Source organism: Eumetopias jubatus, unplaced genomic scaffold, assembly GCF_037043125.1.
Source record: "Eumetopias jubatus isolate StellerSeaLion01/CBP00866 unplaced genomic scaffold, mEumJub1_p1.0 scaffold_15, whole genome shotgun sequence".
Taxonomy (NCBI): domain Eukaryota; kingdom Metazoa; phylum Chordata; class Mammalia; order Carnivora; family Otariidae; genus Eumetopias; species Eumetopias jubatus.
Window position 1 is genome coordinate 28462713 of NW_028274821.1, and position 26858 is coordinate 28489570.

At 46.4% G+C, this 26858-nt stretch overlaps 1 protein-coding gene across 1 annotated transcript; it reads right to left on the bottom strand.

The window, feature by feature from the left end:
* Positions 1 to 760: 760 nt before the first annotated feature.
* Positions 761 to 26244, bottom strand: FBP1 (fructose-bisphosphatase 1). Its single transcript, XM_028122281.2, has 7 exons — positions 25946 to 26244; positions 15580 to 15742; positions 13409 to 13501; positions 7643 to 7783; positions 4163 to 4300; positions 2973 to 3092; positions 761 to 1133 (listed from the first exon to the last, which is right to left on the bottom strand). Exons 1-7 carry the CDS (start codon positions 26113 to 26115, stop codon positions 942 to 944), a joined length of 1017 nt encoding a protein of 338 aa, XP_027978082.2. The 5' UTR covers positions 26116 to 26244; the 3' UTR covers positions 761 to 941.
* Between the last annotated feature and the right edge of the window lie 614 nt (positions 26245 to 26858).

A 26858-nucleotide genomic window follows, 5' to 3' on the forward strand; every position in this document is an offset into this window, starting at 1 on the left:
TATATCTATATAGCAAATAATGTATTTATTATATATGATCATATTTGCCTAAATCTAGAGCTCAAGAAAGTCCACAGATGTTTAACAGATAACTTGCTATGATCTTGGAATACTAGTCCACGGTCAGCTAAGGGAGAAACTGCTTCTACAGAGAGCCTAGTGAGAAATATACTTGCTGGCAACAAATTGTATTTCCTTAAATCTTGTGTTTATGATGAATCTTTTTCCTTATGGTAATTAGACCTTAGGAATGACTAGGCTTTGTTGTTCAATAGTGTTATGGTTTTTATAGAAAAGTCATCACTGAGTAGTAAGCCTTCATTCGTGACTCAGAGGGTTACACCCACATGTGAGGCCAACAGGTCATACATGGGTAGTCCAGTACCCAGGAAGGTGTAAAGAGCTCTGCCCAGGTTAGTTCTGTGTGCTCAGACCTGAACGGACAACACGCAGGAGAAGCGATACATTAACTGTTTCCTGGCCAGACTACCTGGGTTCATATCCCTGCGCAGCCGCTCACTGGCTGGAAACTTGGGAAAATGACATCCCCTCTCCGTTCTCCAGTCTATCATCTGTGAAAGGGGGTGTTTGTATAGACTACCTAATTCATAAGGTTGTGAAAATTGAATGAGTTATCTATTGAGATATGCATTCACTGCTATTATTATTACTACTACTATTATTTGACACAAACCAAGGAAGACTCTTTTTTAGAAGGGATATGTTTATTTCTCCCCCACCCACTCAAAATATGCCCTCAGTGGCATTACTGAGATAGAACGTCAGCACCAGGTACTATACGGCAGCATCTGATGGTGAAAATAGTCATGCTTTTTATTTCTGCTGTCTAGAAATGTGTGGAGCCAGAAAGGGGCAGCACCGTGGGAGGCAAAAGGTCCAGATAAATGGCAATTCTTTTTGGTGTGGGCAAGGCCAGTTCTTCATTTGGCAGCGTGCTTCTTGTAGATCTCCAAGAACTCCTTCACGTCATCAGGCGACCCCAAGATGACTGGCGCCCTCTGGTGGATGTCAGTGGGAACAACGTCCAGTACAGCTTCCTTCCCAGTGGTAGCCAAGCCTCCGGCCTTCTCCATGATGTAGGCCATTGGGTTACATTCGTATAACAGTCTCAACTGGAAAAAAGAGCCACAAGCAGCATGCTCACACCAGCAAATATTACAAAGAAAAGGGATGCGTTCTATAGCAAACTAGTACAGAGCTGGTGGGACTTTCCAAGGTAACCGATACTCTCCCTTTCCTTCTGTGAGGTTGTAATAGTCCTCACCCCCAAGGCTGCCTCTTAAGACCTACCAGTTAATTTAACCATTTGGTTAAATTAAGCCATTCATCAAGCCACAGTCAGCAATAGAGTGCCTGATGCGAATGTGAGACAGACCACCTGGACTCAGGACTGAATGACATTTTGGCAGAACCGATGGTTCCCTTCTCTTTATAGCACGGAACCTGGATCTAATGAGTGACTCTGTGTGTTTTGGATGGAGCTTTGCCTATTCTAAAAGCATTAAACATCCATGGTAGTGTCTGGCTGCAGACATCTGGAAAGCAGACCGGCTCCTCCAAACAGTATAATATTGTTTGCAACCCTGTACACATTCCTTTTATAATTCTCTGAAGGCTTCGGGGGTTGGGATTGAGTGTGTTATACATCTTGGCATATACTTTTAAATATTAACTTTTTTGTTGTCTGCATTTTCATGCAGTCTGCCTATTGAGCAGACAGCTTCTTGCAGGTGTTTCCTGGCTGTATTTGCATACAGGTGTCATGGCCAGATTTGCAAAACAGAAAATAAACAAGGAGGAACCTCAATATTCATGTTAAGAAACAATTTTTTGAGGCATTAAAGAAAAGTGCTACAGAGTAGGCTAATCACATAGGTTGGGGATGCCTGATGTGGCGATGGCAAGAGTGGTGTTTTAAGTAAGTAAGAATGCCTTCAATGAACAGGACACCACTGGCTGTAAACAGACATCTGAATATATCTGGAACATACACATTTTTAACTATCTTAAGGGGATTCTTGTTGCCATTCCTTCTCTCACATTTGAAAAAAAAAAAGAATCTGTCTATTGGGGAAAGCAAAGGGACAATATTTGGGAAGGAAAGACATTGTCACGGTGTAGAAGAGAAGTGGGCTGTCCCTTAGCCGGCGTAAGAAATCACAGCACCCCCACCCCCAAACCCCACGGGCTCGGGACACTGTGGGCATCAGACCAGTGCATTCGGTGGTGACAGCTCACCTGAAAGCTCTAGGTTTCCCCAGAGATTCTTTCCTTCCCTAGGAAGGTATCATTTTCCAAGCAGCCAGAGTCAGCTCATTAGTTATTTCTACTTTATGCCTTTTGAAAGCAATCAAAGGAAACCTCTATTTGGATACATATTTGATTTTCTGCCTTGGTAATGAAGCTGAACTGTTTCATTTCACATTGTGAATGGCATTCATTTTGCCCAGGCCACCCACTGGAAGCGCCCATCCTGACCGTAACACTGTTACTTATCTTTAGCAATGGAAAGGCTCTCACGAGACCATTTCGAGCCACTATCACCCGGCTTTAACTAAGACAGCCTCCAATCTAGAAAAGAATATCCCACAGATATCCTCAGCATCGTACTACAGAGCATAACAGCAATATAACAACTACTGTAATCTCTTTCTTCCTAAATCAAATCCCCTGGGCTGCAAATGGAATCCACTGCTTCTCAACCACGTTTTTTTGTTTTGTTTCATTTTGTTTTTTAAAGATTTTATTTATTTGACAGAGAGAGAGAGACAGTGAGAGAGGGAACACAAGCAGGGGGAGTGGGAGAGGGAGAAGCAGGCTTCCCGTGGAGCAGGGAGCCCGACGCGGGGCTCAATGCCAGGACCCTGGGACCATGACCTGAGCTGAAGGCAGACGCTTAAAGACTGAGCCACCCAGGCGCCCCTCAACAACTTTTCAGGGGATTTGATTACCTTTCCATTGGGGCTCTTCTTGTTCGCAGGGTACAGAAAGATCCCGCCATAGACCAGGGTGCGGTGCACATCAGCCACCATGGAGCCCACGTACCTGGCACCATAAGGGGCTGTGTTATCCTGCAAGGTTAAGACCAACAATAATTAAGGTCATGGAAAAGAGAGTTCTGTGTCCTTTCTGCCCATCTGGTTCAATGATCATTTATGTAATGAGCACCTACAAGGTGCATGTTTGGAGCTGCGCTAGGAAACGTGATGAAAATCCTGAGCCCCAGGAGCAGAAACAGACTGCCTCTTACACCTCTCATAATAGGGTCAAATTACCTGCAGAAGCCCCCAGGAGGGTGTCGTTGATTCTGACTACAGGGTTGGAACAGACATCACAAAATCGTACCTTTCAGCAGGACCTTGCAGGCTGAGAAGGACTTTGCCAAGCCAAGGAGCCAGGCAAGGGGGGTGGCACCTGCCCGAGCAAAGCACAGCAACCCAGAGGCAGATGCCATCTACCTGGGGCCTGGGGAGGAAGCCAGTGCACTTGTGTGTGCAGGGAACAGTGGGTGGGAAGGCAATGCAGGGTAAGGTGGAAGGAGAGATAAGCTGGAAAGAGAGCCTGGGCGCGGCCTGGAGGCCCTGAACGTCATCCTAAGAAGGTCTGGGCTTCCTCCTAATCACATAGCAGCTTTCAAAGGCATTGAAGAGGATGACAAAATTGGATATTCCTACATAAAACTAGCTCTGTAAACAGCCATTTCTTCTCTTTGTATTCAGTGACTTGATACCTCTTCAGAAAGGTACCAAGATGGACACTCGTAATCTTGAGATGGCGAACAAAAATCCACTGGCCACCCCAGGGCAGGCACCTGGGTACGAGAACTGTGTTCTGTACCATCCGAGATCGGGGACCACAAAAGCGAAATGTTTTACTGCCATGGACTCACTCATCTGGCCGACTTTATTGTCCTGATTTTCTCCTCCCAGCAGAAAGTGGCAGAGGCTGAAATTGACCCTCGGACTTTGACATCCGAGGGCAGCAGTTCCAGTCCCCAATACGAGGTGGGAACCTCGCCATGGGGTCGGTGCACACGGGAGTCCAAGCCCCTGCCATCCCTGCCACCTTTAGCCTCCAGGGTAAATCATGAACCAACAGATCTGTGCGTAACTCGGGGACCTCCCACAGAGCCCTCACTTACCGGGGGGAACTTCTTCCTCTGGACATACTCGGTGACAGCAGGGTCGAACTCCCTGGCATAGCCCTCGTTGAGGCTATAGATTTTTCCTTTCTTTTTGATTTTCACATCTTTATCCACCAAAATGAACTCTCCAATGGCCTGGAAAAGGAGAAGGAGACGGACAGGTGATGAGCTGCTTCCTCCCGGGCCGGGCTGTGCTGCACCGGGGGTCCTGAGGCTGGGGGCACAAGGTGCCTCTCCCAGCCCTGGGACACCCTGTCCCCGACCTGCCACTCCAGGAATTGTGAACAGGGCCGGGGAAGAGTCAGTGGGTGAAAAGCAAACAGGAGGAGAGAAGAGGCTGCTGCAGATGTTGTCAGCGGATCGAAACTCTTCACTGGACTTTCAAATGGTTTCAGTAAAACAAGAAGGAAAACAGACAAAAGTAGGGAGGGCAGAAATGCCTAACACAGCAGCAAAACCTGAGGGAGAATAAGAACTGTGTATCCACTCATGTGGGATTTAAGAAACAAATGAGCAAGGAAAAAAAAAGAGAGAGACAAACCAAGAAACAGACTCTTTATAGAGAACGAACTGCTGGTTACCAGACGGGAAGGGGCGCAGGGGGGTGGGAAAGCGGGGGATGGGGATTAAAGAGTACATTTATCAGGAAGAGAAAATAATAATAAAATAAGATAACAAAAAATAAACAGCTGTCCCCCCCGGGGGGCAGGGGAAATGTACGTCCAAAGCAATATACAATTTTGCAAAAAAAAAAAAAAAAATTCTGCTGGTGCAGCCAGGAGGTGGGGTATGAGGAGAGGTGGGCACTGAGTCACACCAGTGTGCTCAGGGGCACTCTCGGCTTTCCATTTCTGCCGTGATGACGTGTCCCTTCTCTGTGCTGCCGCAGAAAAGAAGAGAATCCTGAGTCTGGACTCCCAGCCTCTGTAACTCTGGGTGCTTTTGCTCACTGATCTGCAAAACATTTCTCAGAACTCGGTCCTGCCACCAAGTTCCGGTGCTGAGTTGATGCCTCTGGGCCTGAGGTGCTTTAGAGGAGACTGCTATCTGGAAAATGTCACCTAGCTCCTGTTGCTCGGGACTGAGGACTGTTTGGAGCTCCCACGTGTCCTGAGAAGAGGCTGACTGAAGCTCTGCCCTGGTCGGGAGGGGGCTGCTCCCCGGAGGCAAGAGCTAAGAAGAAAGGAGGTGCCCCAGCCATTCACCCCCATCGCAGAGATTCCTTCCTGCAGGTAGAGAGTGTGACCTAGAAAGGAAGGAAGGGAGGGAGGGATGGACCTAGGAGAGCAGGAAGGAGGATGGAGGAGGGGAAGGAGAAAGACTAGAATTAACAGTGGTCACTGCAAGGTCTAACCTGAGTGATTCTTTTTTTCTTTTATGGTTTTGTTTGTTTTTTGTTTTTTGTTTTTTTGTATTTCCAAAAATTCTGGCCACAATTCTGTAGAAACGTTCTTTTATAATCAGAAAAGTAACTCACTAGCTAGGTATCTTTACAAAAGAAGACCTGAAAGCAAGCCATCGCACAGTGGGTGCTGCAGAGCTCCTGCAGCCATGCTTCGCCGACGCCCTGCCCTGGCACCTGGCCAGAGCATCCAAGATGTGAAGGAGGAAAGTCTCCTGCACGCGCACACAAGAGCCTGAAAGCCTTCTGAGGGTTCAAGCCTGCTGGAAACGCACATATAGCTGTCTCCGTCTTTTGAGCAGAAACTGCCAGCCAAAATGAATATAAAGTGCTGAGGGGGTCCTGAGGTTCGCCCTGCAGGCGCGGGGGGGGGGGACGTGGGAGGGAGGAGCAGTGGCCCCAGCAGGGGACTATGACAGCGGACCTGCGCTGTTCTTCCAAACACTGAGGGGCCATTAGGACTCGGGGTGGCAAAAGCCTATCACATACACAGAAACTGACTCCCAGAGACACCAGTCTATGACCTGGAGACAAGAAAAGATTCCGTTTTTTTCTACACATCCATCAGCTCAAAGGTAACAGAGAAGTCACTAGAAGAATGTCTGGGGAAGCAGTAAATCTCTGGCAAAGCCATACATCTGCAGACTTCAGTGATTCCAGAAACTGTGCACTGGGCTTGGGTGAACTTTGCTCCGGTTCTGCCACTATGTTCCCCTGAGGTCGCCCCATTTGGAGGCTTAATCTAGTGTTGTTCTCCTATTTTTGTTTATTCATTAAGTGCTGGTACTTCCAAGGAGCCAAAGTCCAGTTGTGCAAGAGTACAGGGGGCCAAGGCCTATGTTCTCATTGCCACGACCTGCCACGCACACAAAGCCCAGGGCCTCACCAGGAGCTATACCTGTCTCCCGCCCGATTCCAGCCAGCCGTGTGTCCCCTGTGTTCCGTGTGTCCACAAAAAGCACCGAATTAATAAAGTTTCATTACCGTCATAGGAGGACATGTCTAAAACTAAAAGGTATTTATAAACCCAATTCTTTTCCCTTTGGGGCACTGGATCGAGTGTATGATGAACATGCCCACCTACTGAATTCCATATTCAACGGTAGGTTGAGTTGGGCCAAAGAGCGAAAGAGACTTCTTTCCACAATTCATAGCCTCCACTGAAACTGTCATCTACCTGAATAAATAACTCCAAGTAATAGACATGTGGAAGAAAGCATTCACAAATTCAAGCTGTTAATGACTATTTTTCATGGCACCTTGGGCTCCTCTCCACTAAGTAGCTTTTCTCTCTAAGGTGGAATGAGGACTTATCTTCATTTTATTCTTTATATTCTCTTCCTTGAGTTTATCAAAGCCTTATCAAAACTGCAAGCATTCACAGAGCATTCATCTGCGTATGCACAATGTCAAATGGATTTGGTAGCTATGTCTGAAGAAACAAGGGAATCCACTACATCAGCTGGGACACCCGTTCACCTCTGCAAAACAAGCTAGTCATGGACATAGTGGGTGGCAAAGAGACCATCTACAGGCCCCATCTGGTCCATAAATGTGTTTTAGTTGGCTAGCACATATGTTTTACAAATCTAGAAATATTACATTTTTTTTAATCCACCGTTTCTTGAGACACTGGAAGCCTTGGCAAGACTGCTCCCCTATTCCCAAATAGTAACAACTGCTAGACCTCTCTAGCTTACCCCTGCCCCCACCATTGCCCTTGGCCTTCCTTCCCCAGCACACCTCACTCATTTATATGGCCTGCCTGGACTCAGTGGGCATGAGTCAGTTGAATAATGTCTGTTCTACAGAATTAATCTTGGAACAAAGACCCCCCCCTTATGCTCTGGAATATTATTATTCCATATTATTATATTATTTCTCACCTCAGTAATCTTCTTGTGATGTACACATGGTTCCTCCATCTCCCCCACCCCTTCGCCCACTCCCTCATCTCTGGCTCTCTGTGGGCCTCATTTCCCACCTCTACATACCCCCTCTCACCCCCCACACAAATAATAGACCTTTGCAAACAGTCACCAGCCAAGCACCCAACCTCCCACAGGGTCTCTCACCGGGTCCAGCATGAAGCAGTTGACGCCATTCACCATGGCCAGGACCAACATGGTGGCACTGCCGTACAGGGCATAGCCAGCAGCTACCAGGTTCCTGCCTGGCTGCAAAGCATCCTTCTCAGAAGGCTCATCAGTTGAACTCTAGGACAAGAGAGAAAAGAAAACAACATGTTTTTTTGTTTTGTTTTCTGTTGTGTTTCTTTTTTCCAGTTCAGTCATTAGCAAGATGCATTATCAAGGTGCGCTCTCCTAATGCAACTGGCTATCTTCCCAGCGGGGCCTTCCTCCACACATCAGTAATATCCTGATTATATTACCACGGCAGCCTCCCCGCCCCCATACTACAGATTTCCTGCATCTGGATCCTTCTTTCCAATCAGGGTCCTCCCCCAATTTTACTAATTTGATATTCCCTCATTTCTCCATTATCACTTTCAAAAAAGAGCATGCCTTCTTGCCAGCTCCCACTAATTTAATCGTATTACAGGCATCAATGTCTTCCACCTGCCTACTCCATCTTTGTTTAAACATATTAAGACTGGGCTGCAGGACTGCTAGTCTGGCGAGGAAATCAATTTTATGAGTTCTTGCCAGTTGCGGCACGTGCCTCAGTGGACACTCTCGCATCCAAGCAATTCTCAGAAATGCAGGGACTTGGAATATCTCTCCAGTATCAGTACAGAGTAGGGCAGTTGCTTTCCATTTTTTTGACCACACCCACAGTAAAAAATACATTTACGCCACAAACCAGTACCAACACACACACACACACAACTACACAAACAAAGCAACGCTTACACTTAGAACATGCACTCTAATCTTTCCTATTTTGTTTCATTAAAAACACAGTCCAGTGGGTCATGTGACCACAGTTTGATACTAAGGAAGGGGACACCTTAAGGGCATATCTCCTAGTCAAAGGTTGATAATGATAAGAAGATAATGATCTTCTTTATTAACACTTGATTGGCTTCTTTGGTCCTCAAAACAACCCCAAACAAATCTTTCAGCTTGAATCCTCTCTACTTGAATTTAAACAGAAATGAAAATGGGCAATTTCTGCCAATTTCATTTATTCCTTCCCCAACCAGAGATTCCTGTAGCTAAAAACAAGTATGAGCATCCATATCACAATGCTGGAAATGGAGGTCATCCCAGCAAAAACATTCCTGGTAATTTTTTTTCTGGAACTTTTTGAAAGTGTGGTCCAGAGACCACGTGCATCATAATCACCTGGGACACTTATTAAAAATGCATATCCTGGGGGTGCAGCCTAGGCTTACTAAGCCAGACTTTCTAAGGGGGGGGTGTTCCTGAGAATCTGCATTTTATTGTGCACCATACGTGACTCTGACACCGAAGTTTATGTAAAAGGCAGAGTCATAAGGACATTTCTCTCCTTTTCCCCCTCATCCCCACTCCTTGTGTTTAATAAACGGTTTTCACATAGGTGGCTCGTTGGTTGGTCAGTTGGTTGGGTTAGGTCAAGTTACTTGATTTAGTTTGCTTTGTGTTCACAGAATAGTGCATTGCATCTAAACACAACACTAAACATACTATCAAAAATTTGAGTTGTTTACCCAAACTCCAAATAAAAAAAGAACCAGCTTCCTTCAAAGCCAGTGACATAGGGGAGGATCCGGGCCTCCAACTACCCTCTGTCACAACTACTTAACCCTGCTAGGGCCGTGAGAAGTCAGACCGGCAATACGTAGACAAAAGAGTTGGCTGGGAGCCCCTAAAGGTTGGGAATCATCACTTCTCCCCTAAGAAAAATCCCTCAGAGATCCACCTCACCCAGAACCATCCACACCTGCCCGTGCCAAAGGTGCAAGAGTAAACAGCCTTTCCTGAAATGTTGTCACCTAATAATCTTACTCTCTGACTGCCACAGAGTAAGAAATGGTAACACCGTCTATGATCCACACACTCAAAGAAAAAATAATGCCATGGAATCATGCATGAGGAGAAATCCTTTCCTATCCTGATCTTTCTAATGCGTGAATTCCTTCCTTCAAACCCCAGCAGGGAAGGCCTTTGGTCCAGGGATCCATCACATTCTCACGCAGGTGCTCATGGACCCACCAAGTCACATAAAGCCCTTGGCAAAATGAGAAAGCTCCTAGACCCTACCTTTCTCTGCCTATCCCGGGCCACAACCTCTTGGAGGTATTGGTTTGTGGGAGGACACCATGGATTCTGGAGACTTGGGGTGGTAGAGGAGAAAAACTGGTCGATGTGGGTATCCCCCTTGTCTTGTCACAAGGGCTCACAGAGCATTCTGAGAGTCCCCCATAACTCAGCCAATATTATTCACCTACTATCGCGCTAGGCTACTAGCCTGCAAAACATACGTTAAGACGATGTCCTGCCCTCAAGGAGTTTATAATCGGCCGTGAAGATGGGCTGGTTTTGCCTGGCCGCATCCACCACCCTTCCGCTGGTAACTGCACGTTCATCTCCTTAAGATACCGCCTCCCTTGCCCTCAGCTCTCGGGAGGGGCACATGACCCGGCCGGGCCAACTAAATCATCGCATGCCTCAGGCCATAGTGATTGGCTACGGCACGGCCACGTGACCTAAGCCAAGCCAATCAGATCCAATGAGATGACATTCCTGTTGGAATTGTTGGAAGAGAGGGTTGCATCTTTCGCTTGACTTATTGAGAGGGCTGGGTGTGAGCCTGGACTTGCTGGCCACCGTTCGCCCACGAGAGTGGAGGAACGTAGTAGAGAGAGAGAGAGAGAGGAAGTGTCTCCTGATGGCATGGTCTGAGGCCCTCAATGCAGCAGCACCTGAAGCAAATCTATCCATTGGGCTTTCTAGTTATGAAAACCAGTAATTTTCTTCTCCCTTCCTTCTTTTCCTTCCTCCCTCCCTCCTTTTTTTCATTCCTTCCTTAAGTTAGAGTTCTGATACTGTCCACTGAATATTAATACACAAAACAAGTAATATTAATAGCTAATACTTATCAAGCACTTTTTATGTGCCAGGTACTATTTTCAGGGCATTATTCCTAATTTTCAGTACCTCCCCTTTACAGATAAGGAAACAAGAGGCTCACAGCTACCTTGCCCGAGATTCCATAGAACTGCAAGTGTCAATGTCTGGAAGCTACATTCCATATGGTTATTAATTAATAAGTCTTTAAGTCTCGCTGTGCTCAGAGGACTTGAACTGGATTCTGAAACTGCTAGAGCACTTTTGAAACTCTGTGTTTAGTTGTGGGGACTGGATATTTTTTTAAAGGATGTTGCAAATTAGATTATGTCCAGTATAGGGTGACCACACTAGAGAGAGGTCTAAAATCTTCTCATACGAAAGATGTTTAGCTTAAAAAAAATATTTTTTAAAAAGAAGGGAGGACAGAGCAGGAAAGCCATTTCCAAACACGCTAAAACAAAAACAAAACAAAACAAAAAAAACCTTATTTTCGGATGCTCTAAAAGGCCAAATGAGCAATAGGGAAATATGTTGATTCAATATGTGGGCAAACGTTCTAAAGATGATAGTCACTCAACCTCAGGAGAATTCTACCCCTTCTGAGTGTCTCCTCGGCAGGAACTCTCTGGGACTGGACCATGTGCCCTTTGAGATACCTCTGGAACCTGTTTCCAGGCATCATGTGGGCAAGGCCTGATCACTGTTGCCAGATTCAGTTACCAATGCTGTGGCCTAAGGAGATGACTTCGAGCCCAGAACCATCAATGCAGAAAGCAAGAAATGTGTCATTTGAAGCATCAGTCACATCAATGTTTACGCCCCATAAGCCTTCAAATGGTTTCAAACAATCAATAAGATGTTTAAAAACTGCAATGGCGGGGCGCCTGGGTGGCTCAGATAGTTAATGTTTTTGCCTTCAGCTCAGGTCATGATTCCAGGGTCCTGGAATCGAGCCCCACGTCAGGCTCCTGGCTCAGCAGGGAGCCTGCTTCTCCCTCTCCCTCTGTCTCCGCCCCTGCTCATGCTCGCTCTCTCTGTATCTGTGTGTCTCAAATGAATAAATAAAATCTAAAATAAAATAAAATAATAAAAAAACTGCAATGGCATAAAGGTGGGTGTCACACTCATTTTTTTTTCCCCAGTCTTTTCAGAGAGCCACTTCAGGTTTCTTAAGAAGAGCATGGAGACTTGAGTTTTAGCATTCATGACTCAAGCTGCTATTGCAAGCTGGTTTGATTTTTTTTTAGGTGATAGCTAGTTTTCTGGCTCTCAGTTTTCTAGGGATTTTTCTTTCCTTAAAAGTCTTTCCTGAGGGGGCTGAGGTGGAGACTGGGGGAGGCAAACATCAGCACCCCTGTAGTTTTGGTTAAGTCATTAAGCAGGAGGCTTCCCTTACAGGAAGAATTTTGCTAGGAACCTCTCTTGCACTACTATAGATTTGATACTTTGTAGGGAAAATTACCTCCCTCCATGTTTATAACAGGAATGGTATGTTTCACGGTCTGACCTGGAAAATAGCAGAGCTGTTGCCTTTGCCTTTTTGTTACAAGCATTAAAACCTTCTATTACTCAAATTGATCTCCATGTGGATCTGCCTCTAGGCCAAGACAAAAGAGCAAAATCCATTCCAGTGATGAAAGAAAACCATCCGGTGGTGGCCATGTGTTTGGAAGGAGATTACGTATAATACTAGACAAGTCACTCTGAGAAATAAGGTATGAATTGTGGTCTTGCATCTCAAGCTGTGGCCTCTGTCTGCTGGAACAAGAGAGCTGGGAGGAAGCTCAGAGACCAGCTGAACTAAGCTGCCTCATCCACTGAGATGAAGAAACGGGCTCAGGCTCAACCACGTCTGTGAGGTTTTATTTCTAAAATAACACAAGAAGGGCTGAAGCCAAGATGACGTATTTTAGATTTCATAATGTTTACGATGGGCCCATGGGTATACATTCTGTTTTTCACTTGTCTGTGTACTTGAGTTGTTCCAACACCCACACGCGCGTGTGCACACCCACACATGCACACACGCACACACGCAAAGGAAAAGAAGGAGAGGCTCACACAGGTGAGAAAGACCCAGGGCAGGAGTCCGGGTCCCATGCTGCACCAGTGCGCAGCAAACTTTCCACAAAGGGACAGACAGTAAACATTCGAGGCTTTACCATCACCGTCTCTATCACAACTGCTTTACCCTGCCGGTGTGGCTCAAAATCAGCCAAGGGCAGTATGTGAACAAATGAGTTGACCATATGCCATTAAAACTTTATTTATGGACAGTGAAAATTAAATTTTATATGAATGACACGGGTCATAAAATATTAGTCTTTAGACTCTTTTTCAGCCATTTAAAAATGAAAAGAGGGCATTTTCTGCTCCCAGGCCATACAAATCAGACAACAAGCTGGATTTAGCCCCAGGGAGTCTTGGTTTGCAGACCCCGATTCAGACAATTTAAAGGACAGTTTTGACATAAATAATCTCTTGTTATACTCATAATTCTCAGTTCACACAGTATGATCACCGTAACTAATCTATATTTTCTCTTATTTTTACTCTCATTTTCCATCGTAAGAAAGATATAGTTACAAAAGTGAAATATCTTTCTCTCCCCCCCGTGTTTTACTATATTTTCTTTTAAACCACTTAATGGATCATCAGCAAGCAGTTAAGGCTGGAAAAGTCAGAACCTGAGATATAAACCTATTTCAAACCTCAGAGAGTTTCATGACCTACATTCTGCCCGCTCCACCAAAAGTGAAATAGTACTGGATGTCAACCTTAACTTTTTATCTCAAACCAGGGGCTCGATATATTACATTTTACCTTTTTGTAGATGCCAAAAATTGTTCCAATGGACGCAAGGCAGTCAATATTGGAAGATCCATCCAGGGGATCAAAACAGACCACATACTTACCCTGAGCAAAAAAAAAAAAAAAAAAAAAAGAAATACAACTTTACTTTTAAAATTATAACAAAACAAAGAGCATACACAAAGGGGATAAAACAAGGGAATCTAGGAGAAAGTTCAAGAAATGTGAATCTGATTTGTCTGTCATAGAAGGTATGAGGTGGCATACAGAACAAAAACAACAAAACATCTGTCCCAAAGGATCACTAGGCAGAGAAAACATAACTTAGAATAGCAGGTCTAGATGAAGATGATGATACAGAAAAATAAGTCAGTTTCCTACACTGCTGATATAGATGAATCATAATTTTGATTTGAGTTTCCTGGCAGCCAAAGGAAAAAAAGAAACGAGGCTAGTCACTAATTTCTCTTTATTCACAACGGAAAGGGAAAAAAAGTAACAATTCCTTAGCTGAAGCAAAGATAACATTAAGATCTATTTGAAAAAACTTCTCATGCACGTCCTATAGATGACATGTGGTTGCAGTGCACAGAGTTCCCAACAACAACCCTACTGTGATTCCCAAAGGGCATAACCCTCTGTCGTGGTGGGACTACCAAAATTTCATTCTGTGGACCAGATTTTCAGTGGTGTGCTGGGGCTGGTCGCTATATGTGCCCAAGACCTAATTGTGCACATCTCTTCCCAAACTCTGCTTTCAGTGATGTCATGCTGATAGCTTGAAATAAACTATGGGGCATATTTACACAGTTGCAATTGGTATGTGCTACAAATCAGAGATTTTTTTGTTTTTTTTTTTAGAAAGAGTGCATGCGTGGGATCGGGCAGGAGGGGCAAAAGGAGAAGGAGAGGATCTTAAGCAGGCTCCACACTCAGCGCAGCCAAATGCGGGGCTCCATCTCACAACCCTGAGATCATGACCTGAGCAGAAATCAGGAGTCCGATGCTTAACTGACTGAGCCACCCTGGTGTCCCAGAGATTTTTTTTTAAGAGAGAGTTAACCTGAATACCACTGGGGATTTTCCATCTCCAGATTGGCCACTTTAAGATGTGGTTTTTAAATGATCTGCATCAAATTAAGAGGTTTCTCTGATTCCCTGACCTATTGCTCTTAACAAATCACCCTGGCCCACGCAGAGCAATCTGTCATCTGGAAAACAGAAGCATGCCTATTATCAAGGCACATTATAGTCAGGGAAGTTTGGGGTAACTGATAGAGGATATTAAACACAAAATTCAGTCCACATGCCTAAAACTGCCAACTACCTTGAGAAGCCCAGCAGAGAAAAACATGAACTTTGAATCATTAAGTGGTATTTTAGGAATAATATAAAACAAGCTAATCAGATGTGGCTCCCCACCCTTCTTATAAAGGTCAAAACTGGGTGTCAGGCAACCTCTTTAACTTCATCTTCCAATTGCTTTTTTCTAATGCTACTCGTTCCGGTCCCCAATTCATCTCAAACAGGGAAAGATGGTAAGCGCATCAAACTTCACATCACATCTCAAACTTTTTTTTTTTTAATCCTATGATTGTTGTTCTTCTTCAAAAGCTGGCTATACGCTTTCATTCACTTTTTCAACAACAATTTCTTGTTGAGCAAGGTACTGTGCTAGATGCTGGGATACAGAAAAGAATATAATCCATCTCTGCCTTCAAAGAGCAATCAAATTAATGGGATCCCCATGGGTTATAATGCATAAATCAATGATAGGAACTGAGAGCAGTTTAGATTGGCAAGAAAGGTGAATGGGAAGGTTGGCGATTTGGTGGGTAGAGATGAAGAACAAAGAGGTAGTTAACAGAAGCCAGACTTTGAAAAACCTTGAACATGAAAACAAAAATGTAGGGGTGGGGATGAGTATGAGGACATATGAGTCTCTCTAATGCGTGAGTACGTGGGGGGGCGGGTAATAATGGCACGAACGATGGTGGTAGCATGGGCAGTGGAGGATAGATGGAAGGTATGGTAGTAAGGTAGAATCTGTGAAATGGTAACTGATGGGGAGGAATATGGGATGATTCTAGGACTCCAGCCTGGCTGAGCAAGTGGGGCCATTTATAAAGCCAGGATGATGGTTACACTGAACACCACCCCCCACAGTAGAAATGCAGACCCACCCTTTTCTCGGGCTCTACTATAATGGCGTGCTTATCTTCTTCTGACACAAGAACGCAGGTGGCAAAGGATGACTTTAACATGTTAATAACCAGGTCATTGGAGAGGACATCCAGCTTCTTCACTTGATCACCGGTCACGTTGGTAGAGCCAGCGATTCCATAACTAGAAGGAAGAAAAGTCACAAAAATATAAGCCATGACCACCAGGATGTGCCATGCACCCATAAACCCACTGAAAGCAGGTGTTTAGTAGGATTTAGAAGACAGAAAAGACGACACGTGGTTTGGGAGAAACAAAACAAGAAGAATGGTCATCCCCACCCCAGACTGACTCCTAACAAGGAGTCACCTTTCCAGTGTGTCACGTACCCAGCACACCTTTGTGGGTAAATCCGTGTTTCTCAACCTTTCTTTAATGGCCTCTAAGAAGACTTTTTAGCTTTTTTTCCCTAATCACACTCCTCCATGAAACTTTACCACCACAAATATAGTGTGTATCTGTACCTCATATATTATAAAGATTGATTTTTCTTCACCTCCCCCCAAAACCAGTTTTTACCCTTGAATGCACAGGTTAGCACATAATCAATCAGCGGAGAGGTACAGCAAGAAAGGAAAACTTCTGGGTTAGGAGGGAGCCTGAGATGTGAGCTAAGCCAAGGGATGCTATGATTTCAGAGGTGAAAAGTTCCTAAGAGACAATATGGACTGGCCCCACCCCCTCATTTGATAGAGAAGGAAGCTCATTCGCAGACACCGACGGGCTTGTCCAAACCCGAGAAGCAGAGCAGAGGTGAAAATCTCGCTCCGAATCCCTCGCGGGCAGGAGTCCTCCGGCTGCCGGCGTGAAAAGTCCGGAGTCTCTACTCTACTTTCAAGGTACCTGGAAGTCAGTAGCTGCAGAATTCCCAGAATTGGAGTGGCTCGTGCAAAATGCAGCCTAGTTTGTGGGAACGGAGGAAGAGGCAGGCTGTCCTAGCGGGGCTCGGACGGGAATACTGAAAGGAGGGGAACCGTTTGCGAGAAAGGAGGCACAGCCGAGAGCAGAGACAGCAGGAGATGGAAGACGCCGCCCAACCGCTGAGGGGCCCGGACGCGGGCCTTGGCTGACAAGGTCAGGAGCACTCGCCTGGGAGCCAGTGGTCACAGCGGCCCTTGCTTCAACTCCTGCAGATGCATCTTCTTTCGACAGACAGAACTCGCTTGTCTCTGGCTGAACAAAACGCAGCCGACACCAGGGACCGTCCCAACCCAGACGCCTGGCCTGGCCTGATTGGCTCCAGGAGGTAACTCTGGCTTCACAGCAAGCCCACCTCCAGGGTCGCTTCCGTGTCATTCCCTTGCCCCCCTGTAAAGAGCATCTCGTCCTCCCAGCCCGGGGCCCGCTGCTCCCCCTCCCGCCATGTCGCTCCTCGTTCATGAGTAGAAGACCAAGAGTCTGCCACACTTGCAGTTGAGGCCGATGCCGGTAGAGAAAGAAGGCAGCCAAATTCTGGGTGGAACGAGAGGGGCTTGGCAGGGCCACCAACCCAAATACATCTCCCTAGCTGGCCCCACGGGCCCTAACTGTCACTCCTTCCTCGCCTGAGATGTCCTCACTGAAAGGCACTGATAATTCAGGAAGGCGAACAGGCTGATGGAAAGGAGCCTGAGCTTCCTGACAGGAACCTGGCTCAGACCCCACCTCTGCAAGTCACTTGTCCTGTCTCCTTGGGTGCGCGTGCCCCCTGAAGGCAAGGATACTTTGGGCGGTGCTAGAGGATTCCATGAGGTGAGACATGCAAAGGGCTTAGCACAGCCCTTGGCATCTAATAGGTGAGAAAAAACGTGCATTACCTTGGTTTGCTCTCTCAAGGGAGCCCTCATTAGGGATCTGCACCTGCTGTGGGGGGCGGGGGGGGAGTCTCGGAGACTCCCAGGCTTCACCCCACATCATGTTAGCATGGTCGGTTTATCCTTCACTCCGATGGGGAAGACAGAGGGTATGTTTTCCTCCATTGTGCCCCAGCTTCCAGCACACAGTAGGCCCTCAATAAATACTTGCTGCACGAATGAATGGCATTCACTGAGGAAAGCAAAAACCTGAGTCTGAGGGAACATAGGAGCAACCGACTTTCAAAGTCATTCCACACGTTGGGAGTGCCAGGGGAAGCCATCGGCACAGTCCCCAGAGGGGTAGGCCTATGGAGACAGCGCCACAGAAGCCGGGGCAGCTGAGGCAGAGGGACAGGGTCCCAGAGACAGGCGTGGGAAAGGCCTATTTCACACTTGGGCCCATGTCCCACCTGCTCAGGTATCTCACCCAGCAAGACAGGTGAAGTCCGGCCACGGTCCTTTCTCCTCAAAGGCCTCCTAGAGGCCTGCGGGAGTTTTCCTTCAGGTCCCAGTATTTATCGTCCTGGAGGAGCTGTTCTCAGGGCTAGGGCTACAGTGTGGAGCAGCACGGATGAGGCCCTTGCCCTCACGGAGCTTATATTCTAGTAACAAGTAAGTGCTTTATATTTTATATTTATATTTATATTTATATTTATATTTATATTTATTTATATTTATATTTATATTTATATTTATTTATATTTATATATTTATATTTATTTATATTTATATTTATATTTATATATTTATATTTATATTTATATTTATATTTATTTATATTTATTTATATTTGTATTTATATATTATTTATATTTATTTATATTTATATTTATATTTATATTTATTTATATTTATATTTATTTATATTTATATTTATATTTATTTATATTTATTTATATTTGTATTTATATATTATTTATATTTATTTATATTTATATTTATATTTATATTTATTTATATTTATATTTATATTTATTTATATTTATATTTATATTTATATTTATATTTATTTACATGCTAGTAAACAAGTAAGTGCTTTGGAATGGTCGAGACCACCAGCCAGGTTCCTCACTGCTGCTCCAGGGTTCTGAGCTCCTGCTGTGGGTCACAGAGGGTGGCACCACCGGTCTGTAATGGCAGTCGAGTGCACCATGTAACACACTGCGGGATGAACACTCTGACACTCTGGGGACACTCGCTACACCTGGCACCGGAATAGCCACCTTCCCTGCCAAACTATTGCAGATCACCGGCCACTTCTCCCTTTCCAGCTCCCTCAAGGTCGGGTAGTTACCTTTCCTCCCCTCCTCTTGACCCCATGGAAGGTCCCTCCTCTGTTCTAACCAGGACCCTTTTCCAGCGATCCCCCAGGTGCTTGTGAAGCATAAAAATAAAAATAAATAAATAAAATAAATTTTTAATTTAAAAAAACACTATGGAGATAGAATATTCTGGGCCCCTCAAACTCAAAATTCAGGTACTTTATAACTTTCCCAGGACATCTGGTGGGAGGGATTCCCCTGGTGAGACGTGGTAAGACGGTCTTAAAGGCAAAGGAAAGCGATCCTAAAGTAGAATCAGGGTTCAGGAAAATGGGTTCCCAGATCACCATGTCCATAGTAATTACAACCAAGTTTATATCCCATCACTGGGTATTCCTTGCATTTTGTCTTGTCACATCAAGTTAGCCGTGACTCAGGTTTGTCACACCACCCTGCGTTACTTGCTCAGGGATGAGGAGCCAGGCTAGGCGAATGCTCAGTCAGGCTTCTCCAACACACCACAGGAGGGGCCCGCAGAAGAGCTGCAAGGTGTCCCTGAGGGAACAGGTTTCTACAGTTCAGTGAAAAGCCAGAAGCAGGCAAGACTCCTGCAATGCTGACAGAGGAGAAAAGCCTTCAGAAATACCCTCCAGGAACTAATTAGCTGAAGAGTGCATGGAGTTTATTTTCTCCCCAAGTTTTCAGAAACCCGCTTGAAACAAGAAATTTCTGCATTCTCATCAGTCATCATTACTCAAAGGCCCCAAAGGATAAATGACAAAGAGGCTTCTCTGTGTATTCTGATGGCCACAAGCAGAGAGCAGTGTCACCTGCCGGCCTACAGAACTGGTAGCAGATACGGGCCTTGGCTTCTAGGGAGGTGCCCATGCCTTTGCCTGGCCACTTGAACTAGGGCTTGCAAAACCAATCAACTGTGTTCCCTAAACTGGAATTCTAGGCAGACTCCAGGATTGCCCAGCAGAGGCCGGAAGCCTGGCCTGGTTTAGAAGCAACTTTTGTACCAGCTGTTGTGAACAGGAGGGCATGGCACCAACCACCCTCTCACACACCACCAGACTCTTTTTTAGATCGGTTCCCAATGTACTGTTCCCTGGGGCCCAAATCAGAAAGCAACTGAGGCTGCAGGGATGTGGGGAAACCATCACCCAACTGTCAAAAAAGCCTTCCAGAAGCCAACTACTCCTTACAATCAGTTGAGAAAGAGAAACGAGCCTAAGGGTGAAGAAAATGGGTGGACTCAAGCAAGTTGTAAACCTCTAGGCTAAACTCCTTCCTCCACCCCACCCAGAGAAGGACTCCGTAGCAGTTGGGCACTGATCATGCAGGGACAGAGACATTCATTTTGACTGAGCAGGTGACTTGATCTACCAAGGAAGCTTTTCCTAAATTCAAGTTACACCAGAGGGAAAGGGAATATTACTGGCTTTACTCCATGGGCTGGGACTCTAGCTCACTGGAGTTCAAATCCTAGCTCTGTCACCTGCTAAGCAAGCCTGGGAAAGTCCCTTAGCATCTCTGACCTTTGGTTCGTCTGTAAAATGGGAATAAGTATATCTACTTCATAGTATATGGGGGAGGCAGGCTTAGAACAGAGTCTGGCATATATAGGCAAGTGAGCAAGAAGTGTTATCTGTCCCATTCCCATCCCAATTTTTCTTGGCAATAATACAACCATGCTGAGAAGCAAGGTGGGTCCTAGCGAGAACACCACACGAGAGACACCTGGGTCCAAAGTCTGCCTTTCCCTCTTACTGATTATATATCAAAGTGTCTCAACTCCCTGATAGATTCTGTTTCCAGATTTTGTAAGGATGAAGGATGAGGGTTAATCCACTGATGCACCTGGTTCCCAGCGACCAAATGGCAGCCATGTTGTTCTCAACGGAGCCCCACAGACATCCGCTAAGTAAACTTTGGCTGATGCAGGGGGAGGGGGAAACCAGGACCTCTAGACCAGTTTGGCAGGCAACTTCTGGAAGTCACCCAGTGCAGAACAGTGTCACAGGTAACTGGCAACAAAGGAAAGCGCTTGAGGTTTGCATTTGACCAGAGTCCTACTGGGCAGAGTATTTCATTTGAAATGCCTAGACATTTCACTTCATTTTTATTCAAATTAGTTGGCCTGGCAGTCCAAGCAGTTCAAGGGTGGGAGCGTCCTGTGAGAGTCTGAGCCCTTTTGATTGTTCCTTTTTAAACCCCTAGAGACACAAGAGTTCTCTTTCTGGAGGTTGGGAGCAAAAATCAGTTTGAAGAGCTGCTACCTACAATATCTCTTCTTTCCTTTTACCGTAAACCTCACCAAAAATTTGAAAAAAAGCTATGTCGCTTTAATTCATATAATAGGGAACTCCTAAATGAATAATTTTTTAATTCATATAAAAGGACAGGTTAAACTTGGCCAGCATTTTAAAAGCCCTAGAAATTTGGATTAAATAGTAGCATTGTGTTTCAAATTTGCACATGATTTCTAGAATGGATGAGCCGTAAAGTTTGTCATTTATGATGATCAGGAGAAAGCTGCCTTTAGCAACATTTCTGAAGACACAGGGCTGGAGGCAGGGCTACTCCCAGGAAGAAAGCTTCCGTAGCATTTCCTCCCGGTGTCAACGGGGCAGCGGGAAGCAGGCCGCAGGCTAGACACCACACAAAAGAACGAAGTGAACGAGCTCATTTTCAGAACACCCAACTGAAGAGAAAGGAAGGCAGATTATTATTTAATTCTTATCACGAAAGTTGAAGGTAACATGACCTGTTATTGACTGATTCCAAGGTAAATGACCAAACGTTCACCCAGACAGAAAATCCAAAAGGGTCAGAGCAGAAATTCCTTGAAGAAGAGATGCCAACCAGAGCAGCTTTCAAAGGTCACAAACCCCAACCTTGGCTTGTGTTCATGCCAGCCCAAAATAGAAAGATATCTCAATTTTTAAAAATATATATAATCATAATCTTCAGCCTAGGAAAATTATGACAATATTGGCACCTGTTTAATGAACTCAGCTCATCCTCACACAACTCTCTGAGGTTGGAAAAAACAGTGGTCTCCGTCTTACCACTGGGGAAACCAAGGCTCAGAGTTATTACATCAATTGCCAACATCCTCACAGAAGCTGAACGGCAGAGCCAGGACTCTGAGCCCAGCTCCATTGCTCCCCAAAATGTGCGTGTTCCTGTTCTATGAAATTCGGTCCTGATTTTCTTCTCTTCTTCCTCTCTGCCTCAGGGCAAAGGTGCCAAAAGCCAGGGGCCAAATCTTGAGGAAGGGCTTCCTGCTCTAATTTCACAAAGCCCATCCAACTGCAGGCTGGACGACACCTCCAACTGGATAGCGCTCCAACACCTCAAGTTCAACGTTTCCAAAATGTCGGGATCATCTTGTCATCCATCCCCAGCCTCTAAAACCAGCTTCTGCTTTGGAATTCTATATTTGGTATTTGTTTTGCTTCGTGTTTTAACGGTGTGGACCTGCTCTCAATTGCTAGAACCTGTTCTTTGAGAACTTGGCTGCCGTTCTCACTCAGTCCACACTCAAGACTTCCCCCAGGCTCTCCCCTCCAATGCTTTCTTCACCCCCCAGCCTTAGTGGGTTCTCCCCATGTTTCAGCTTTCTTTCTTCCAATTCTGTACTTCCAGCCATAGCCTCCCCAGATTAGTCGCTAATCATACCACTGACCTACTCAAAAACTTGTACTCTCCCCTTTGCATACTCCCCCCAAAATATCAAGTATTCACCCCTGCTGTCAGATGCTCCCCAATGCACTTGTAATTTCACATCCACAAACACCCCTCCACATGTGCTCCATGCTTGAGTCAAACTGAATGAGCACATTTTCCAGAAATATTTTCCCACCCCTTACTTTTCTTTGCAAAACTGAATGCTCTCCAGCCATCAGGCCTTAGGACCGTTGCCCATTGCCATGCTCATCTCGATGCCCCACAATCCTTCGTGTCCATCCACATTGTATTTCTGGTACCTCTATGAAAGCACCTTTCAGGATCTCTATTGTGTTTTATAACTAATTCCATACTTGTCTAACAGCATAGGCTCTGTTGTTCTCATCTCTCAATCTCATCTAGAATTTTGTACATTGTGGGTGTTCAACACATTTTGTTGAACTAAACAGAGCCAGTGAATTATTCAAGCAGTGATTTAGAAACACGTACAAAAGAAAGTCAACTCCACATGCCTAAAGCAAAAGCCTAAGCCACTGGAGAACCACTTTCTGCCAAAGGAGTGAAAACAAAGACGTGAGCAAACACTTCAATTTGAACCATGAATTCATCAGATCCACTTATAGGCTGGTGACTGTTCTCCTGGGAGAACAAAACGCTGGTTGCTTCTTGTATGGATCGGCATCCCTTCTCTCTGGGGACTGGGTAGAGGGGAGCCAGAAGCACAGAAATAAGGCTTCAAGAACAGGTTTTCCAGAAGGCAATGGCTTCTTGAGATACAATTCTTAATTCACATCAAAAATAAAATTAATTGGTGAGATTTAGAGTTGGACGAGTTTTAACTGACTTCTGAAAAATAAAGTCCAACACATGTGGCATAAAAATCGCAGCCTGGACAACAGGCCCACTCACCTCATCTCCCCTGCCCTCAGGGCCCTCAGCTGTACAAAGAAGGGCTGGACTGGGTGACTTCTGAGTCTTTCAGCTTGAAACTCTATGATTCTATGAATGTCTTATTAACCACAAGGACACCGGCTGCAACAGCAACTGTTGGTTGATGGAGAGAAAGAGAGAGAGGCGGCTCCAGGCTCTACTCTTAAAACTCTATGACTCTATGGATGTCTTATTAACCACAAGGACACCAGCTACAACAGCAACTGTTTGTTGACAGAGGGGGGGAGGCTCCAGGCTCTACGCTTAAACTCCTAATGTGTCCCTCCCTGGCGAGACATCATGGCTGAGCTCCATAAGCCGGTTCCTGTGAGGTTCTTGCAAATCTGCAATCATCTTGTTCGTCTGGGTACATGCCCTTCGAGGTCAAGCCTTCGGCCATAGCAAGTCACTTGCAGGCACACGGGCCTTTTCATCCAGGATAGCAAAGCCAATAATGAATGTGATTTGGAGGACTGGCTTGATATATTGTCTTATTGCTGTCTGCCCAACTGACTACACGTCATACTGAGATAGCCAAATTCTTATTTTCCCACAGGAGTAAAGAAGTGTCCAGATTCTGGCTCATGCCCTGTCAACCACCCACACAAGCAGGCATCAACCCCTGCTCCACAGGTACAACACTATTTGAAACGAAGTTCTGCAAAATGGCCAAACCTAGAGGAAGAGTTAAAGAGCTCATGGAACACTACACAACACTACACAACAGTTACAAAGGGGGAGGTGGATTTATATTTATATCCTCCATTGAAGGATGTTTATTTTATATTATTGAATGATGAAAGCAAAGTGCAGAATTATATAAAGTATGCTGCCATTTGTTTGCTATTTACATAGAGGTCTATGTAAATATATATCAATTCATAAACTCGTATGAGTATAAAGGAGTAGCTGGGAAAATGACCAGTAAATTATTAACAGTCGGTACCCCTGGGAATAGATATGAGGTGGGTTTTACTTTTTCCTTTGTGTTTCTTTGAGTGGTTTGAACTTTTGCCGAGGAGTGCAACTTTTTAGGTAGCTTATGGTAACAACAACAGCAGTATCTTTTAAAAACCTGGTATACAACTATCTAGCCTAAAAATATACATATTTTATTTAGCCAAAATTAGCACCCTTTGTCCAGGTCCCTCTATGCAAGATCCCAATATCTAAGGTTACTTAAAAGGTGGGAAAGATATACCTCAGAGCAGATGTTGTGTTTCTGAGTCTTTTGAGGGGTGGTGAAAGGTACTGACACATTTTTTAAATAATACAAGGAATGCCAAGCGCTCTTTTTAACAAAGCTCACTGGTCCTCAAAGGCAAGGAAGGTGATGAGAACACCTATACTCGTAAATTAAATATGAACTAAGATTTTAACTGAGTGTATTTCCTAGGGCAAAGGCTCCATAGAAATGTATTATTAAGGGGGGTTCTAGAAGAAATAGTAAAGGAGCCACCACCTTCCTAATGTACTCGTCCCTATCCCAGCAAGGCCTGTCTCCGTTTGACATCTGAAAATAAATGTCATCAACACTCCTTTTTTTTTTTTTGCCCAACACTCCTTTCTTAAGAGTTAGCTCCACCAACCCACAGCATGGGGCTGAAGCCAAACAGCTTCCCGGAAAAGGAATTCAGGTTGTGCGGGTTATACTCTTTCAGATCAGCTATGAGCATCGTGCACATCTTTATAGTGTTCCGAAGTGCAGGAAACGTTAGGAAGCAGTGCGGGCAGTCTGAAAACCCAGGGACGCTTCAGCTAAAGTGAGGATCAGTCTAAATATAAAATACGTGTGCACACCAGAATAAACCAAAGGGAAATTTGTGTTACTTACAAAAAGTCTCATAAGAAGGTGCCCGTTGAATCCCCATGTCCCGTGATTCCTCTGCTACACACAATGTGAGCTTCAAACCTCAGCATCTGTTCCACCTACCACAGAACTTTGTAGAAATGCAGAATCTCAGGCCCCACCCCAGACCTACCGCAGCCCTTTGCACACAAGCATCTCTGCTCCTGAGAGCTCTGGGCATGCAGGCTTCCTCCCAGCCTGCCCTGGGCTTCCTTTGCTCCTAACGGGACTTGTTTAGGGTCAAGGAGATACTAAATCAGAAACCTGACTTGGGACCCCAATTCCAGAGGGAGAAAGGAGGGAAAAGGAGTGAAAGGGAAAGGAAGTACCGGTGCAGGTACTTTCCTGTGTGAGGCTAAGTTGGGTATGGTGGGTTGGCCAGGGGCTCAGCCTGGCCAGCCTGTTTCATCAGGAGGAGGCTGACAGCTGGTGCAAAGGCAGGCTGCTCAGCCCAAGGGAGAGGGCTGCTGGATGGAGGCAGGTGTGAACTGTGAGCCAGGTTCCCCCCCCACCCCCGGTGGGGGCACTCCCAAGCTCAAGGGAGGGGGAACCAGGGATTGGGCGCAGTTGGACAAGCCTTGTGAGAGAGGGGCTACCAGGGAAAGAGACAGAGAGACAGACAGACTCCCATCTGCCAGAGAGGCAGGCAGGCTGACAGCAGCTGGTCCAGGGGACCACACATCAGACTCCCAGGCAGATCCCCAACAGGACAGACAGACAGAGCGTGGCCCGATGGCCTGGAGGCCTGACTCACAGGTGCGCAATGCCCGCCTTGCGCACGGCCGTGGAAATGGCTTTGACCGCCGTGCAGAGCGAGTTGAGCAGCTGGGTCATCTCGCCCGTGCCGCGGGCCTTCCTGCCCTCCTCCATGACGAAGCGGGTCAGGGTGACGATATCCGTGTCGAAGGCCCCCTGGTCCGTCATGCTGAGGCCGGGCTGCGGTGAGCCTGGCGGCAGGTGCACGAGGCAGGTGCGGGCGGCAGGACGCGGCGGGAGGACGGAGCGACGGCACCGAGCGTCCGCACCGTTCAGAGCCTAACCGGCCAAGGCCCGGTCCCCCCTGTCCCGGGAGAGCCTATAGGCGCGGGTCGCCGCCCCCCGCCCCCGGGAACACCTCCGCGCCCAGGCCTCCTCCCCGCTCCGAGTGCGGCTCCGCCCACGCCGATCCCCTGGTGACGTCCCCGAGCCCCGCCGCAGGCTCTGCCCCCGACTCGCCGCCCCCGGTCCCTCCGCTGTCGCCCCGCCACGCCTCGGCGCCGGCTGCCGACAGCCCCCGGCTTGGCGGAGCGGCACTCAGGGCCACCTGCACGACCCCCTCCAGTCCCCGGCCCTGACCCCTCCCTCCAGTTGTCAGACGGAAGTTGGGCAGGTTAAGGCAGGGCTCCCGGCGGCGCGGGCGGTGCAGAGGCCGGCGCTCCAGCCCGCTCCGGGGCCTCCCCGCCCGCGTTTCTAGCCGCCGCCCGCCGTCCCCGCGGCCCCCAAACCCCGTCACCACCTGCCCCCTGCTCCCTGCCCTCCGGCTCTTCTCACCAACCCGGGAGAAGTGGATTCCCTGTCCCTCACTGGTCTGATGGCCCTTGGCTGGAGCGTTCATTCTGGCCTCTTCTCTAAAGGATTCCTAGAATTCCAGAACTATTGGAGACCAGAGTTTTCAGTATCTGCGTTTG

Excerpts from the sequence above, each read along its gene's own strand:
- FBP1 (XM_028122281.2), bottom strand. The coding sequence starts at position 26,115 with ATGACGGACCAGGGGGCCTTCGACACGGATATCGTCACCCTGACCCGC. Across the intron at positions 7,784-13,408 it reads TTTTTGGCATCTACAAAAAG|AGTTCAACTGATGAGCCTTC; the intron begins GTAAAATGTAAT and ends CTCTTGTCCTAG. Across the intron at positions 3,093-4,162 it reads AGAGGAAGAAGTTCCCCCCG|GATAACACAGCCCCTTATGG; the intron begins GTAAGTGAGGGC and ends TTAACCTTGCAG.